The sequence below is a fragment of the Corvus hawaiiensis genome, chromosome 6 (assembly GCF_020740725.1).
Source record: "Corvus hawaiiensis isolate bCorHaw1 chromosome 6, bCorHaw1.pri.cur, whole genome shotgun sequence".
NCBI classification, from domain to species: domain Eukaryota; kingdom Metazoa; phylum Chordata; class Aves; order Passeriformes; family Corvidae; genus Corvus; species Corvus hawaiiensis.
Genome location: NC_063218.1, coordinates 54,749,003 through 54,764,402, shown reverse-complemented (window position 1 = coordinate 54,764,402; position 15,400 = coordinate 54,749,003). Strand labels below are relative to the sequence as shown.

Here is a 15,400-nt window from a genome sequence, read left to right as displayed (position 1 = left end):
CCTCGAACCGTGTCCCAGGGGCCAGTGTCCTCCGAACCGGTGTCCTCTGCGGCGGCGCTGCCACCTGGGGACAGAGAGCGGCACTGCCGCCCCCGACACAGCGCCCCGGCCCTCCCTGCAGTCCCGTGCCGGGGGACACGAGACAGCGGCGGCCTCCGTGACGGCCGAGCGCGGCAGGGGCAAGGAGCGGGACGACGTCTGCGAACGGAGGGTAGGGCTGAAGGACAGTTAGGAGCGAAAAGGGACACGGCCGTGCTTGAGCGGGGCCATGGCGGTACAAGGAGGGGCGGTGACTGAGAAGAATGACAGCCGGGCAGCAGGGCCGCGGTCGCCCGGCGATGCGGGCCGGGGGCAGCGGGCGGGCACCGCCGAACGGAGCGGCCTGCGCGCCGCTCCCAGGACGGCGGAAGTGACGCTTTGTTATCACGCGACAGGACGCTCAAGACGGCGGACGCGGTTGGACCGCGCCAGAGGCGTCCCCGCCGCTGCCTGCCGCCGCTCGCGCGGCTGCCGCCCGCCTCCGGCGCCGCTGACTCCACCGCCCATGTTCTCACGCCGGGAAACGCTGCGGGAAATCGCGCTGAGAGCGTGGTGTCGGCGTCGGAGCTCAGGCAGCCGAATAGACAGAGGGGCCTTAATGCTACCACACCCAAGATGGCGGCTTGACCGGAAGTAGCTTCTGCCAGCACCCAAGATGGCGACGAAGGGAGGCCGTCACATGGTGCCGCACCAAAGATGGCGATTCGGCACGCGGCTTATCTGACCTTCCAAAGGTGGCGGCGTCATGCGCATGCGTCTTGGGCAGGGACAAACACTGTTAGGGAGGAAGGACCCCGCTCCGTCTGTTCGGCTGCCTGAACGCCACCCTGACGCCGATCCAGCGCTTTCAGCGCGATTTTCCGCGGCGTTTCCCGGTGTGCGGACACGGGCTCTGGGGCCAGCGGCGCCGGGGGCGGGCGGGAGCCGCGCCAGCACCGGCAGGCAGCGGCGGGGACGCCTCTGTACCGGTCGCGCCGCGCCGCTCCCACGAGAAGCCCTCGGGGCACGCGCTGCCGCGCCGCGCTCTCGTCCCGCCGCTGCCGCCGCCCCGCGCTCCCCTGCGGCCCGGGGAAATGTGGGAAAACACAAAATCATCGAGGAAGAGCACTCACCGGGGCTGCCTGAGCCATCCCCCTGCCCGAAGGGCGGCAGCTGCCCAGAGGCGGGAGCAGCCCGCAAGGATGCAGCTGCTCTTTCCCAGGAGGTGAGAGGTGGGGGGGCAGAGCTGCAGGCAGGGTTTCCCAGCTGCAGGCAGGGTTTCCCAGGCAGGCGGAGCAGGAGAATCCAGCTCCCAGCAGCTCTCGGTGAGTGCTGGATGGGCTGTGGGCTGAGCAAAGGTGGGAGGTGTGGGTGGTGTTCATATCCCCGGGAGCTGCTGAAGTGGCAAACTCGCAGCAGCCTCGTGTGTCTGTGTGTGGGACCAGCTCTAATGCTGGCAGCCAGATCAAATTTCTGTCAGATTTCTATCAAATGTGGGGTTTAAATCTGGGACCGATCAGCTCCCTGAGTGTGAAAGTCCTTGAAGTAGCCAAGCTGAGCCGCTTTTGAGAATTCCAAGCATTGTGTCCTTATGGTTCTTAATACAACATGTAAATAATTAATATGGAATTGAGACACTGAGGTTAGAATGACTTAAAAACTTTCCTTGTCCCTCTCCTATTTCCAGCCCAGGACTAAGTTGACGTTCCCTGAGTGGCTGCAGTTCCCTGGATGTGGAGAGAGGAGGTCTCTGCCAGAGTGGGGGAAATGTCCCTGCTGGTTGCTGTGTCCGCAGTGGGCAGAGAACGCTGATCTTGGCAAGATGGGTTTGTGAGTATTGAATCAATCCTACCTCCTTTTTCATGAGTTGTTCCAGTGAGTCATCAGCTGGGAACACTTTTAGCTGGTTTTGATTAAGTTTCTTTTTCACAGGTTTCTTGGTGTTTTGATCATGAAATTGCCAAACCCTTAAGTTTGCTAAATTAACCTTTCAATGAACCAATCCTGAGGGAACTGGGGATTGGATATCTGGGATCTTATGGCACTTCAAGGCCAGGTTGGGTTTACCCCCTGATTTTGGTGCCAGGGGTAAACTCCAAGTTAAGAAAAATCAAAATATGAACCAGTTCTCATGAAACTCAGCTTTCCAAACCTTCATTCAGGCTAAAGAAAAGATGGGAATGCCCTCGACAGAAAAGCACCCGTGAGGCAAAGCAGGCTTAAAATGCCTGTAAGCAGGAAATCCAGGAGAAATGGCTGCTGGCTCCTGGCATCCTGGGCTTTCCAGGCAGGTTCTGTACTGGCTTGCAAGGTAGTTTTCCTGCCTCTGGGGGGTGGCACCTGCATCCCACTGGAAAGGAGAGAGCAGCAAGTGGGAAGACAGTTGCTGACATGTGTCCTTGGATTCCAGTTCCTCCCAGTGGGTCTGTGCTGCTGGAAGTACAAAAGAGATCAGTCTTGAAGTACCTGTTTGTTCACCTGTGGGGCTTGGGAGAGACGTTGGACATGGAATTCCAGGGATGCTCCCCTTGCTGGAGTGAGAAGCAGTGGAAGCTGTTTGCTGTCTGCTTCTTCATCCCTTTCACCTCGGTCCCCTGGGGTTCCAGGTAATCCCACCTCACCTTTGCTTTTCCATGGGTCTCTAAACAAGGGCTTGAGCTTTGCTGTAGCTCCCATTTACAGGGAGGGCCTATTCCAGGAAATGTCTCATGGTCTGGACTGATGCCACTGCAGGAAGAGCAGAAAACCCCACAGCTCCTGTGGCTCATTCATCTGAATTGCCTCCAGGCAGCAAGGATTATTCCCAAATGTCATCCTCTGGCTCCATGACTTGGTGATGTTGTGTTCCCCCAAAGCCCAGGGGCTGCTTTGTGTTGCAGCTCACTAAAGTCCAGCTCAGTGGTGCTGGGTTTGGTTTTTGTGTGCAATGAAGGCACTAAAAAAATCCCCTCATTCACTGGCACAGCCCTGGAGTGGGAGCAGATTCCCCTCATCCCAGAGTTACCCTGCTCCTGCCCTGGATCCCTCCGGTACTGTGTGTTTTCCAAGCTCACAGCATCGATGGACCTAAGCAAAGAAAACAATCCCTGTTCCTTCTCTTGTCCCTCCTCGATGTTCCCAGGCCCTGCATCTCCCTGGCTATTCCCTGTGTGAGTCTTCATCTCCATCCCACCTTATCCTGATCAAATATGGGCCTGAGATGTGTTCAGCAGCAAATCCATTCTTTTAAAGAAGGCCAAGTGCAAAGAACATCCAAATGCAGAGAAGTCTTTAGAAAAGGAGTTCTGTAACTTGATTTGAATAAAGGGAGAGGCCGTGGGTGTTTCCCCATGGGGTCTCTCAAATTGCTAGAGGACACAGCCTCCTTTTTATATATGCAAATAAGGGATGTGTCTTCCTGCATTTTCTGTTGTTTTTCTCTGTCAGGTTTTAGAGGGGTTTCTCTCCATGATTTCCTGTGATACAGGTGTGTCTCTTCCTTTGTCCAAATCCAGTGGCAAAGGATTGAACAACTGATGAGTGGGGTCTGGGATGAAAATGGTTCTGCTAAAATTAGGGAAACAATGCTAGAAGAAAAATGAGCATCCTTTTAATGCTTGGAATAAAAGTGCTGGGAAAGGGCACTTTTAATGTGATTTGGTGTCACTTGCCTTTTTTTTAATGGCTAAAACTCCATAGTGAGCAATCAGAGCAGAAATATGAAATGCAGGAGTCTTTGATTCCACAGTGGGATTAGCTTCCCTTTTCTGCTCTCTTTCAGGACAGGAAAAATCACTGAACTCATCTCATCTTTGCCAAAAGCTTTGGTGTTTGAGCAGCCAAACCCAGCAAGGCCCCCCCCCCCCCCGGTCCTGCTCATGGTGTGGGTAAGTCACCAGTTCGTCTTCTCCTCTCTGCTGGGATGAACTCCCTAGAGAATGCCATTTCCAGCAGCCTGGTCTGTTGGAAAAGAGGAGAAGGGAAGAGGAAATGCAGTGCCAGAGCTGTGTCCCATCAGGTTGTGTTTCCCTCTGAGGACAGAGAGTCTCTGGGCTGAGGTGAGATTGCTGGGAGTGCTTGGATGAGCAATCCAGGGAACAGGGAGCTCGGAATTGCAGCTGCTGCTAGAACCCATTGCCTTAGGTCTGCTTCGTTTGTGTCTGTGAGAAGTGGGATTTGTGCTGGAGAGGTGCTGTTGGGAACAAAGGATGGAGTAAATCCACTCCCTGAATGTGCAGTGAGAGACTGAGATGCAGGGAAGGGGAGTATTTATAAACTATATCCATATTTCCCTGAAACGGGCTGGAGCAGTGATGGAGGTGCTTGGCTTTGGCCTGGACCTGTCAGGATGAGCCATAAACAACCCAGCCAAGCCCCTGAACCTTCCACGGATGTTTGAAACACTTCCACAGAAAGCCAAGGCAGTAATGATTCCAGAGGAAAAATTAGAGGTGATTGCTTACGATCCATGGGGAATTTCCTTTGGAATTATCAATCAGAGAGTGTATCGAAGCAGAGCCCATCTTTTGGCTTTTTCTGGTCTCTAATCTCCTGTCTGGCTTAACAGAGTTGTGTGTGCTCCCATTCAGGAAGCAGCATCTTTCCAGGTTGAAATTTGGGGTGGTTTTGTTTCTTTAGGGTTTGGGTTTCTTTCCCAAGTGAATCAGCCCTCCCATAAATACCCCCTGTTGTTCTACACAGCTGCTTTGGCTGTGGGTCAGAGAGAGAGAAGGGAAATTACTTTTTATTATCTTGAAATTTTTCCAGCCAGAAGTAGGACATCATCTTGCCCCTCCCCAAAGCACTGCAGGCACATGGGAGTAGCTCAGTGCTGGAACAGTTCTCTGAGAAATAACAATGTTTGAGAGGTTTAAGTGTTAATAACAACTCTCTTGTCTCTTGGTGGCAAGATTTGGTCCTACAGTCCCAGACTGGTGAGGGAGAAAAGGAACTTGTGCTGTTCCTGGAAAAGCTTCTGTTACTCCTTCCTTTTAATTCTGTGGTCTGATTTACTGACTGGTATCTTTCTAACAAGACTTGTCAGAGATTCAGATTCAGGATTTGAATTTGGGTTTGTTCGCTACAAAATCTTGCCAAGCCTGAAGGCCTGTGGTGATGACTGCTCTCAGCAAAGGTTCTTTATTAATCCTCTGTCAGATTTCCCTCAGTGCTGGGCAGGTGATGCCTTAGGTTTTAACTTTTATATTTTTCAAATTCTGTGCTGCTTAGTGTGTAACTCTGAAAGTTTCTTGTAGCCTGTTAATTTCTGCTCTCGTGCTAGGTAGACATAACAAAGCCTCTCTGGGCCTGCTCTTCAAGGACACTTAGGCTGTCCTAGGCCCAAAAATATAAACCAAAGAGCCGCTAAGGGGGGGGTAAGCTGAGGGCAAAACTGAAGCTTTAATTGGAGAATTAACCCTGATATGGAAATGAACCAAACCTATAAAAGTGTGAAGAAGTCGTGACCTGTCGTCCATCTTGGGGTCCATCTCAGCAATAGCCTCTGGCCCCCAGGGGGTACCTTTGAAGGCCTTTCAAATAAGTACCTACTTTTATTCCCTTACTCCTGTCTAGTCTCTGTGTCTAGGAGGCCTCTTAAGGCATCGCAGGGAAGGCAAGGGTTTGGATCAGGAATTCCGCAAGCAGGGCCTGTGTGACCATTGGCTTCTTGTGAGCCAAAATCAAGAGCAGAGATTGGTTTGGTGTTAAGAACTTAAGGTAACTTTAAAACACTTAAAATAAATTATTAAAATTAAGTTTATTATTGAAATAATTCAACTTTTTCTTCTTTTTTTTTTATTTTAGATGCTGGAATTGCCTCTCTGGATGTGCTGAGCTCTCGCTGTTGTGGACTGTGCGGCCTTGATTGCTGCAGGTTCCTGTTCTTCTCACTGGGGAATTGGAAATAATTGTTAGTTAGACTGCAGAGATGTTTTCTGAAACCTTTCCCTTTTTTCTGCCTTTTAATGGTAGATCTTCTCTTTCTGCCTTTGAATTTACAGTGATTCTCTGATACCATTTCACCTGCCCAAATTCCCTGCAGCTCCTGGGACAGAGAGAAGCTTCTTCTGTGGCTGAGGTTCAGCGGGAAAATGATACTGTGTGTTCAATCTCCTTAATATATTTAACTGCTCTTTATATCTTAGAGTGTAGACTTAGTTGACCCTTTTTCAACAGAAAGTGGCAGGCTGAAGTCACCTGAATTACTGAACCATACTTTAGATAGTTGAGTTTTTTTAAAGAAAAAAAGTCCAGGCTTTTTGTCTATGGGCCTTATTGGTATTGCTCCTTAGCTGAGCCACACCTTTAAATAATGATGTGGGTGCCTTCTAGAAAGTGTTCAATACATTTTGCACTCTCTCATGAGACCTTTGGGCCTATGCTTTTCCATTGCTGAGTTAATTGCAGGTCCAATGCAATTGGACAATGTCCCGTGCATGTGTTGTTCATTGATCTGTTTGTGATGTTTATTTCATCTGGATGCAGAGTTGGGCTTTTTGGGCAGACGGTGCCCCTCAAACCACCAGGCTTGTTTAAACCTTGTACACTATTTTGTGAAGATCCAGGATGGGTGAGAATTTTGTCTTGTTGCCGTACTAGGGAATGGAATGCAGAAGCTTCCTGCAATACTCACATTGAAGTTGGAACATTCAAAGGTATCAGTATTATGGGTCTCAGGGATGAATCTGTCAGGAAAATTAATCCACGATGTCAGAGGTTTATGTCTGTAAAGGAGACAGAGGAGTTCTGTAACTTGATTTGAATAAAGGGAGAGGCCATGGGTGTTTCCTGTGGGGTCTCTCAAATTGCTAGAGGACACAGCCTCCTTTTTATCCTAATTTCTCGGTCGCATTTCCCTCTCTCTTTCCCCATTGGCTGAGGTACTTGAGGTACAGACTTCCCAAATTGCTTAATACAGACCCCCTTCTAATGTGCATCCTCCCCACTTCTTTTTCTTTGTGTCTCTGTTCTTTTTCTCTAAGTCCAGGAATTTAGCATGGCCTTGGGTGAGCAACAGTCTGTGTCAATTAGTGGAATTCCTATGGAATTTATGATTCCACCCATTGCTTCTTTCACCTCTCAGTATCTGGCTTTATCTACCAGCAGGCCCACAGTTTGTTTGTAAAGACACCTCCTTCTCATTCCTTTCAAGATTGTTCTCCACTGCAGTGACACAGGGCCCTTGACTGACACCAACATGTCTATAAAAGGTTGTGTTATTTTCCGTTTTCATGTGTTTTTCCCGGGCCAGGATGATGGATGACCTCCCTGAGGGCCTGACGCAGCAGCCGCTCCCACTGCTTCCAGGGGGAAACATGGTGGCACAGCCCCAGCACCATTGCCCTGCGGGGCTGAGCCGGGGTTCGGGGTTCAGCAGGGGTGTGAGGAGCCCACTCAGAGCTGTGCCTGCTCAGGGGGCCTCTCACCTCAGCATCCATGACACAGGCTGCCCAGCCACTGCTTGCCACCGTCTCCCGCCCGCCCCCAGCACCACTGACCCACTGGGACATCCCCACCAGGAACTGCCGTGGGAGATCGCGCTGCAAGTGTGAGGTCAGGGTCGCAGTCATGATTGTGGCCAGATTCAGGCAGGCGAGTAGATGTCTTTATCGGGGGAGTGTCCTTTCACAGCGCCATTTTGTCGTCCCTACCCAAAGTGCATGCACGAGCTGCTGCCATCTTGGAAAGGGCACCATACGCCTAAGCCGCCATCTTAGGTGTGGTCCATGTGACTTCCGCCTAAACTCCGCCATCCTGCATTCTGTCAGAAGCCACTTCATGTGAGGCCTGCCATCTTAGGTGCGGTATCACGTGAGTTCTGCCCAGACCTGCCACCTTGTGTGGTGGCAGCAGCCAGTTCTGAACAATTCCACGACTTCAGGCCCAGGCTGCCCTCTTGGGTGTTGCTGACTCTGAATTGCAGCCCCCTCCGCCCTCTTGGGAGCGGCATCTGCCGCTGTCCGTCACACGCACGCCCACACACGTGCACTCGCATCGCAACCCTGCACCGCTTCACCTAGCCCCATCCAGCACCACCCTGCCCGCTCTCTCCGCTCCGGGCTCTGTCACAAGTTTCTTGCCCATGTAACAGAGAAACAACCACCCACCAACACCATGGTCGCAGTTCATCTCTTCTGTGCCTACAAAAGCTTAATAAGTCATAAGCATCACAAAGGTCTTCAGAGTCTGTGAGTTAAGGGCAGTTGGGAAGAAAAAAAAACACTTTTTGCTCATTCAGTTTTCTTTCTGACAAATGTCTTTCATTGATCATCTTCCGAACAGCAACAGGCAGCTAATCTATGTTCCTGACAGGATATTCCTGTCCAAGTCTATGGCAATTTTTTTTTCAGCTGCCTTATATGTCAGTGTTTGCAGATCCTGAGGAGCAAGACATCTGTACTTTTGAGACCCTGCAGATGTTGGATTTTAAGATCTGGCTTCCAGAGAGGCGAATAGCCAGTCCCAGCTCATTGCAGTTCCCTGCAGGAACACGAGGGGGTGCTGGAGAGCACGGTGTAAGCGTGTGGAGCTGTTCCAGCGCTTCACCCTCTCCCCTGATTGTTAGACCTGAGCTCTTGCCTCTGCCCTGTCAAAAAGAGCAGGAAAAAATTGGTCTCACTGCACGATCCTGCTCCGGCACCGGAAGCAGTGCAGAGATATTCATAAAATCCTGGAATGCTCTGGGTGGGAAGGGATTTTAAAACCTATACCACTCAACCCCCTGCCATGGGCAAGGGACGCCTTCCACTAGCCCAGGTTGCTCCAAGGTCCGCCCAACCTGGCCTTGGCCTCTTCCAGTCACCCCAGGCTCCTGTAAATTACTGCAGCCTCTCAGACTAATTAGTATTTTCTTGGAATGCTGTAGGAGAGAAGGTAATTGATGGGGCTGAGCATCACATTAACACAGCCATACTCTTCTGGGAGCCACTTTTGGGCATGTCAAACTGTGTATTTTCCAGGGTTACCCAAAAAGTGAGGTTTTCTGTGACACCAAAGCACAACTACACGCCACTTGCAGGAAGTGAGCACCTCAGGAAAAATAACAGCATTTAAGGCAGAGAAATAACGTGGGGAATCAGCGGGTGCCAGCAGTTAGGAGAGGCAAAGAGCGGGAACACACGCGAGCAGGAACAGGAGGATGCCTTTCGGATGAGATTAACTGCGAGGGCATTAATTATAAAATTATTTTTATTTCCCCGCGGGCCGCCGCGGGTGAGGAGGAAACTACATTTCCCGTGATGGCCCGGGGCGACGCAGGACGGCGCCAATCGGGCAGGGCAGGGCGGGGCGCGGCGCAGGAGGCGGGAGGGGATTGAATTCTGAGGCGGCAGCGTTGCTTGGGCTCTTCGGTGACGGGATGTTGTGTCGGACGGGGCGGCTCGCACCGCCGGGATTTGTGTGCGGTGCGTCGGGTCAGGAGGGGCGCGGGTCCGGGAAGGGTTCGCGGGGCTGGGGCGGCCTGAGATGCTGTGGAGTCCGTGAGGGGAGCGTGGGTCCGTGAGGGGGTGAGGGCTGAGGCGGCGTGGGGTGAGAGGTGCGCGGGGCTGCGGGTTGTGCGGTCCGTGAGGGGCTGAGGCGGCCGCAGGGGCTGTGAGGGGTGAGGGGTACGTGAGGGCGCGCTCCTGTTGTGTTGGGGGGGGTCTTTCCTGCTAACATCGCCTGCTTGCAGTTCTTCACTGTGAAGATTGGCTCTTTTTACATATATTTCTCATATTAGGAGAATTAAAGGCTCAAGTCCCTCTAAAAGCTGGGCATCTAAGCGGTATTTTTTGGCTGCACAGAAAACTCGGGGTGGAATCGGCTGAGGAAAGCCGGCTGTGTCAGGTTTCAGGTCAGTACCCAGCCTTACAGGTGTCCATTTCTTGTTAAATGCAGGATTAAAGAAGAGTCGTTCAAGATTAAGGAGAGGTGGTCGTGTTCCAGGAGGGCAGCCACGAGTCGGAGCTGAGCAAGGAGAATGTGCAGCCCCTCAGGCAGGGGCGGGTGATGTCCAGCCTGCAGAGCAAACTCAGTGCAGGACTTTGGAACTCTGGCAGGGTAAGGAGGCTCGAAATGGACTGGGAAAAGAGAGGAAGGTGTGTGTAAGCTGATGACTTCTGATCGCTGAGGCAGAGGTCGTGTCTTTCTCCCTTGCCTGTGGTTTGTGTCTATTGTAAATACAGATTTAATCATAGAATCGTGAAACTGTTTGACTTGGGAGGGACCTTATAGATCATCTGGTTTCACCTTCCACTAGACCAGGTTGCTCCAAGCCCCATCCAACCTGACCTTGGACACTTGAAGGGATGGGGCAGCAACAGCTTCTCTGGGCAACCTGTGCCAGTGCCTGAGCACCCTCCCAGAGAAGAATTTCTTCCCAATATCTCATCCACACCCACCCTCCTTTGGCTTAAGGCCATTCCCTCTTGTCCTGTCACTGCATGCCCTTGTGAAGAGTTGCTCTCCTTCTGGAGAGTCCCTGGCCATGCATACTCCATTCAAGTTTAGCAAGCTGATATTGCTAGAATAAGGTTTAAAAACTCTGTGGAGTTTTAAAATCGAGGACTTGAAATTCTCGCTAACCGTAAGAATTGGCAGAGGTGGCCTGCTAAACTGTTTGGAGGGCAGAACAGGAATGTAAGAGGGAAAGCATTAGCCAAGGAATGGGAGAGAAGCCAGGCATTAGTTAAACCTGTAAGGAAGAAGCGTAAGAGTTAAATTATATTGGAAAATACAAGCTGAAGGAAGGACTTGTTGCCTGAATTGTGAAAATAAGCCATGTACAGCATTCTGCAAGTCTTGTTTTGAAGTGCTTGTGAGGAAAACAGAAGAGCGGAGATCAAAAGAATTCAACTGCTGTATCAATGGAATATTTATCCTGACAATAGGATCACAGAAAGTAACTTCCAATGGCTTAAACTAAACATCAAAAGAAGCAGCTGAGCTACAGGTGCTTAGGCTGTTCTGGAGAAGTGATGCAAGGGATTGTCTGAAGGGAATCAATCCTGTGAGATCAGGTTTGTTTCATAGGTGCTCAGATAACCCCCAGTGTTCCCATGCTCTTTGTAGCTCAGAAAAGAACACTAGAAAGTCATGAGATTGGTGCCTGGAAATAGAACACAAACTTCTCCAGACCATGTTAGAATGATAATATAAAAGCAAACCTTCACTTGAAAGCCTTCAGGTACCCAATATGGCGAAAAATAGCGCCCCAAATTAGATCCTTACAACTGATAAAATCAGGCAATTAGAGTATCTGGCCAATATTGTCCAACTAGAGGAGTGGTTGGTTAGGTAATGTCCCACCCTGGGTTCTGCCCTCCTACCCTACCTTTTTTGTGCCTGTGGTTACGTGGTGCCAAATAAAATGTCCTTGGAGAAGTAACAGGCAAGACATAACAAAATTTTAGGAATGTGTCAATAAGCACCTGTTCACTGTGGGAAGAAAGGTGGGAAAGTACTAGAAGTTACACCGAGGCACTTAACAGTCTACAAAGCTGCAAATACATGAAGATTACATAAAAGCTGAAAACTTGAGGCATCAAGAGGACAAAAATATTTTCATCTTCTCAATATGGACACTGTTGTAAGTGAAGCTTAGTAACAAAACCTCAAATGAGGGAAGGATGCAACCAGGCTAAAATGGAGGGAAACTCCAGGAATATTCTTTTCAGATAGAAAGCAATTTGGTTAAATGAATGGAAAAGTTTAGTAAATCACAGGTTTAATTTAGCTGAGAAGAATGAGGAAGAATTATTAATATAAAACTTCTCAGTCTCTTTGTGCTACTTGACACATTCATTCTGATCTCTGAGTGCTTCCATATTTCTTTTAATGTCTGCCCTTAGAGTTCTCTCTGCTCCCGCCTTAATGAAATTTCTTAGATTTAATGAAATAAAATATCCTGTTTCTGGCAGAAGGGTTGAGGATGTTTAATTCCCCTCCACTGAAGGGCAGTGCAAGAATAACCTTTGGTGAATGCTCTGAGATCTTAAAACCTGCCCAGGGAAGAAGGGGTTTCTCTTATTGCTGGTGTCAAGATGGCTCAGTAAGCAGTTTGGGAAATGATGGAAAAGAGGAGTGAGTTTGTGAAGTATTCCCACCACATAACTTTTTTTTTGTGCTGAAGAGTGCCAGAGAATTCAACTAGGCAGATGAGAGTGACGTGTTGTCAGACTAAATTCCACCTCCTCTCCTTAACTAATGGACCTCAGAAGCTGTTAAGGGATTTTTGTGGTGCTGAAATGGCCTGTGATGGGAAAATTGGAAAAAAAACCCCACCCCAAGTCTGGAGGCTGTTGGTGGACAGGAGAATGAATATTATCAACGAACTGGGACAATCTTGGCTGTAAAATGAGGACCGTGGCATTTATATGTCTAATTTAAATAGGATATTGGGATAACAGGATAGTATGTATATATATCCCTGGATATGGATGTAACATTCCCTCAGGCTAACAGAAGCTGGGGCTGATGAGGGCACACAGGAGGAGCACGCCTTGCCTTTTAGGTGCCAGTGTTGAGCTGGTGGGCTGTGACTGTGTGAGAAGGGAATTGATCTTGGAAAAGTCTCCGTCAAGTTTAATTTGCCTTTCCTTCCGCAGCGTCCTCGCAGAACTGTGAATTCTGGCATGGAAGTGCCCCACCCAGTGCCCAGTTTCACCCCCTATGTGGATGAGTCAGTTCAGCCACAAATGATGTGAGTCTAAGAGTTGGAGATGGGGGATTGCATTTGGAATTCTCAAAGCCGCTTCCTAAAATTCGGAGTTGTTTTGCCAAGTCCTTAAGCCTCTTGAGCTACAAGAATTTAAAAATCTGCCAGCCTGGGAGCAATTAGTGCCGCAGCTTGATGACAGAGGCTTCAGCAGAGGTTGCATAAGGACATGGGACGTGTTCAGAGCTGCTGATGATGTGGGAGCCTAGATCATATTTAAATATGCTAATTAGTGTAATCACTTCACTCAGTGTGTTTACACAAAACCACAAGCTACCTGTCTTAGGGTGCTGTTTGCTGTGAAGCAGCCCCAAATTGAGGCAGACTTGTGGCTGGTTCTTTTCTATCTTGGGAGCTCTGTGCTCAGCGTATCTGGAGTTTTCTTCTGAAATAAGCTATCAGAGTTGCCATGCCAACAGTGTTGCTTAGGTCGTGGAGGAGTGAGTGTGCTGCTTGTACAGTGCTCCCTGAAATGCTGATAAATCCCGGGAGATGGGGTGGTTTTGTTGGAGCAGAGGAAAACGCTTTCTTTTGCAAGGTTGCTCTACCTTTCTGTGGCTAATGACAGCCAGGGAATAGACAGGCTCTTTCTGAGAGAGAAGTGGAAAAGCCTGTTGGATATTACAGACAGTTCCCACAGCTCTGAATTGCATGGAATCAAGGAATGCTGAGAGGTGGTGAGCAGCATGGATTGCGTGTGGACTGCAGAATAGCTCTGACCAAGGCTCTGCCGTGGTTTAGTTGAAGAATAGGTAAAAAACTGCATTCCTGTCTAAGACTGTTTCTTTCTCCTGAAAGTCAGTGATGCCACACAGTTAAACCTCTTGGCATGCCGGTCTCTCGGATGAGGATTTGTTACTTACCGAAGGCAGCTGCTTTTCATACCAGGGAGAGGGAAGGAGTGGGTAGAACTGAACGCCATGCTGAGTTAGCTCTAAGCGACTTAGGCAGAGACTTGGTAGGTAGGTTTAGATTATGTCGTTGAAATCTTAAAAGTAGATTTTTTTTTTTTTCCTGCCTTTGAATCCGTTTCCTCATGCTCCCATGGTCACCTGCCAAATAGTCTGGAAGTGTTGTGCTGAAACTTTGTAAATGTGATGCAAATCCTGCCATCAGTTGTTGTCCAGAGTTCTGGGCAGAAGAACCCTGTTGTGATCTTAGTTATGAATCCCCACACTCCCCAAAAAAAGCTTTAGAAGTCAAACATTAAGAGCACCTGTTTGCCCCATGATCACTCCCAGATGTGAGTTAATCCTGGTGAAGTCGGCTGGACCGCTGGTGTTGGTAAAGGTGTACCAGTGTTGCTTCCTCTCTCCTGAAATTAGCATGGAGGTTTCATCTGGCCCAAGAGCTTCCCTTTTTAAGTGCCTTTTGTCCTGTGTCCCTTTGCTCCCAGAGAACCATCCTACAAGCCAGAGTTTAGGGACTTGTCACGCCTGTGGTCACACAGCTCGATGGAACTAAATTGAACAGATCCTGCTTCAGGATGCACGGCAGTTCAGACATCATAAGAATTTTATTTGCTTTTGACTCGACCTTGTTAACAGTTCAGGTTGGATTTGTATTTTGTTGTTTGTTTTGCTTTATTTATTTATCAGACAATTCTGAGTAGTATGCTGGCCTTTGCTGTTACTCATTCCAATTTTCTTGTGTATTTTTCTAAGCACAGAACAGAATGTCTTTGCACTACTCCAAAACCAGACCCTGGAATTAGCCCAGTTGTCTCCAGTGCCTGCTTTTCTGTGCTACAATGAAGTACACAAAGCCCAAGTAATAAAATCATGTTTTTTCAGGACTCCCTGCAAAATTGAGCCCAGCATAAACCGTGTGTTAAGTACTCGCAAACCTGAGGAGCAGGAGGACCCACTGCAGCGAGTGCAGCATCACCAGCAGGATGCTCAGGAAAAGAAAGAGATGGTGATGTACTGCAAAGAGAAAGTTTATGCTGGAGTTGATGAATTCTCTTTTGAAGAGATCCGAGCTGAAATCTACAGGAAGAAAGCGAGAAAGAAAGACGAAGGTATGTTTCAAAGTGGGCTGAAGCAAGTAAGGCTTTCCAGATGGAGTCATAAAAGTGTATTTGCTTCTGTCTGTATTGCAGCTGCTTCTCTTTTTCTACTGGGATAGTTGGTTAACTGCTCTGAGGTACAGAGCCAGTAACATATTCAACAGCTTTATATGGAAGCTGTGGGACAGGGAAAGACCACCAGAAGTTTTGGTCCCTTGGCAATTCAGGCTGTACCCACCGACTGTACGTGAAATACGCATTGGGCCTTACAGGTGTTTTTTCCTTAGATGAAATACAAGCCATAGAACGGAAGAAGGAAGAAATACAAAGGAAAATTGAGGAGCTGGAAAAGAAATTAAAGAGGAAAGAAGGTGACAAGCAGCAGCAATCGCATGAACCGGTATTGTTCTGATTTCACTGTTCTTTTCCAAGTAGCTGCAATTTTAAATAAAAGCCAAAAGGAAGCATATCTGATATTCTTCTAACACATTTTAAACTTCTTGTGACCGGATTCTTCACTAATAAAGTATATTCTCTCTCTCTCTCCTTTGCTTCCCCGTTTCCAAAACAATGCCTTCATAGTAAATACTTTAAATAATGAAACAGTCATGACTTTGTTGTAAGCTATGTAACTGCTTACATGTCCTTCACAGGAGACTTTAGTTACTTTGCAACTGTTAAAGTTTATATATGGTTGCAAA

General features: G+C 48.8%; 2 protein-coding genes and 1 long non-coding RNA gene across 12 annotated transcripts in view; 2 read left to right on the top strand and 1 right to left on the bottom strand.

The window, feature by feature from the left end:
* LOC125327877 overlaps positions 1-1,226 on the bottom strand; it is an 84,532-nt gene extending 83,306 nt beyond the window's left edge. For all 3 annotated transcript variants that reach the window (XR_007204413.1, XR_007204414.1, XR_007204415.1), the window contains exon 1: positions 1,152-1,226. This is a non-coding gene — a long non-coding RNA (uncharacterized LOC125327877). The remainder of the gene's footprint in view (positions 1-1,151) is intronic.
* Positions 128-6,811, top strand: LOC125327875. 5 transcript variants are annotated; one of them, XM_048307895.1, is made up of 5 exons: positions 549-1,243; positions 1,706-1,848; positions 3,779-3,884; positions 5,803-5,872; positions 6,000-6,811. In XM_048307895.1, exons 1-4 carry the CDS (start codon positions 785-787, stop codon positions 5,830-5,832), a joined length of 738 nt encoding a protein of 245 aa, XP_048163852.1. In that variant the 5' UTR covers positions 549-784; the 3' UTR covers positions 5,833-5,872; positions 6,000-6,811. The 5 variants fall into 5 exon arrangements, 2 of the variants coding, with proteins under 2 accessions (XP_048163852.1, XP_048163851.1); XR_007204407.1 differs by adding an exon at positions 2,429-2,624 and having other exon boundaries at positions 983-1,243; positions 5,803-6,811; XR_007204409.1 differs by lacking the exon at positions 549-1,243 and adding an exon at positions 128-211 and having other exon boundaries at positions 5,803-6,811.
* Positions 6,812-15,012: 8,201 nt separating this feature from the next.
* BUB1B (BUB1 mitotic checkpoint serine/threonine kinase B) overlaps positions 15,013-15,400 on the top strand; it is a 33,026-nt gene continuing 32,638 nt past the window's right edge. For 3 of the 4 annotated variants that reach the window (XM_048307881.1, XM_048307880.1, XM_048307884.1), the window contains exon 1: positions 15,013-15,099. In XM_048307881.1, coding sequence (XP_048163838.1) covers positions 15,092-15,099 — 8 coding nt within the window. In that variant the 5' untranslated portion in view covers positions 15,013-15,091. The remainder of the gene's footprint in view (positions 15,100-15,400) is intronic. The other variant, XM_048307882.1, reaches the window with a different exon arrangement.

Coding starts and splice junctions, on each gene's coding strand:
- LOC125327875 (XM_048307895.1), top strand. CDS start 785: ATGCGCATGCGTCTTGGGCAGGGACAAACACTGTTAGGGAGGAAGGAC. Junction 1,244..1,705: donor CAGCTGCTCTTTCCCAGGAG/GTGAGAGGTGGG, acceptor TCCTATTTCCAG/CCCAGGACTAAGTTGACGTT. Junction 3,885..5,802: donor CGGTCCTGCTCATGGTGTGG/GTAAGTCACCAG, acceptor TTTTTATTTTAG/ATGCTGGAATTGCCTCTCTG.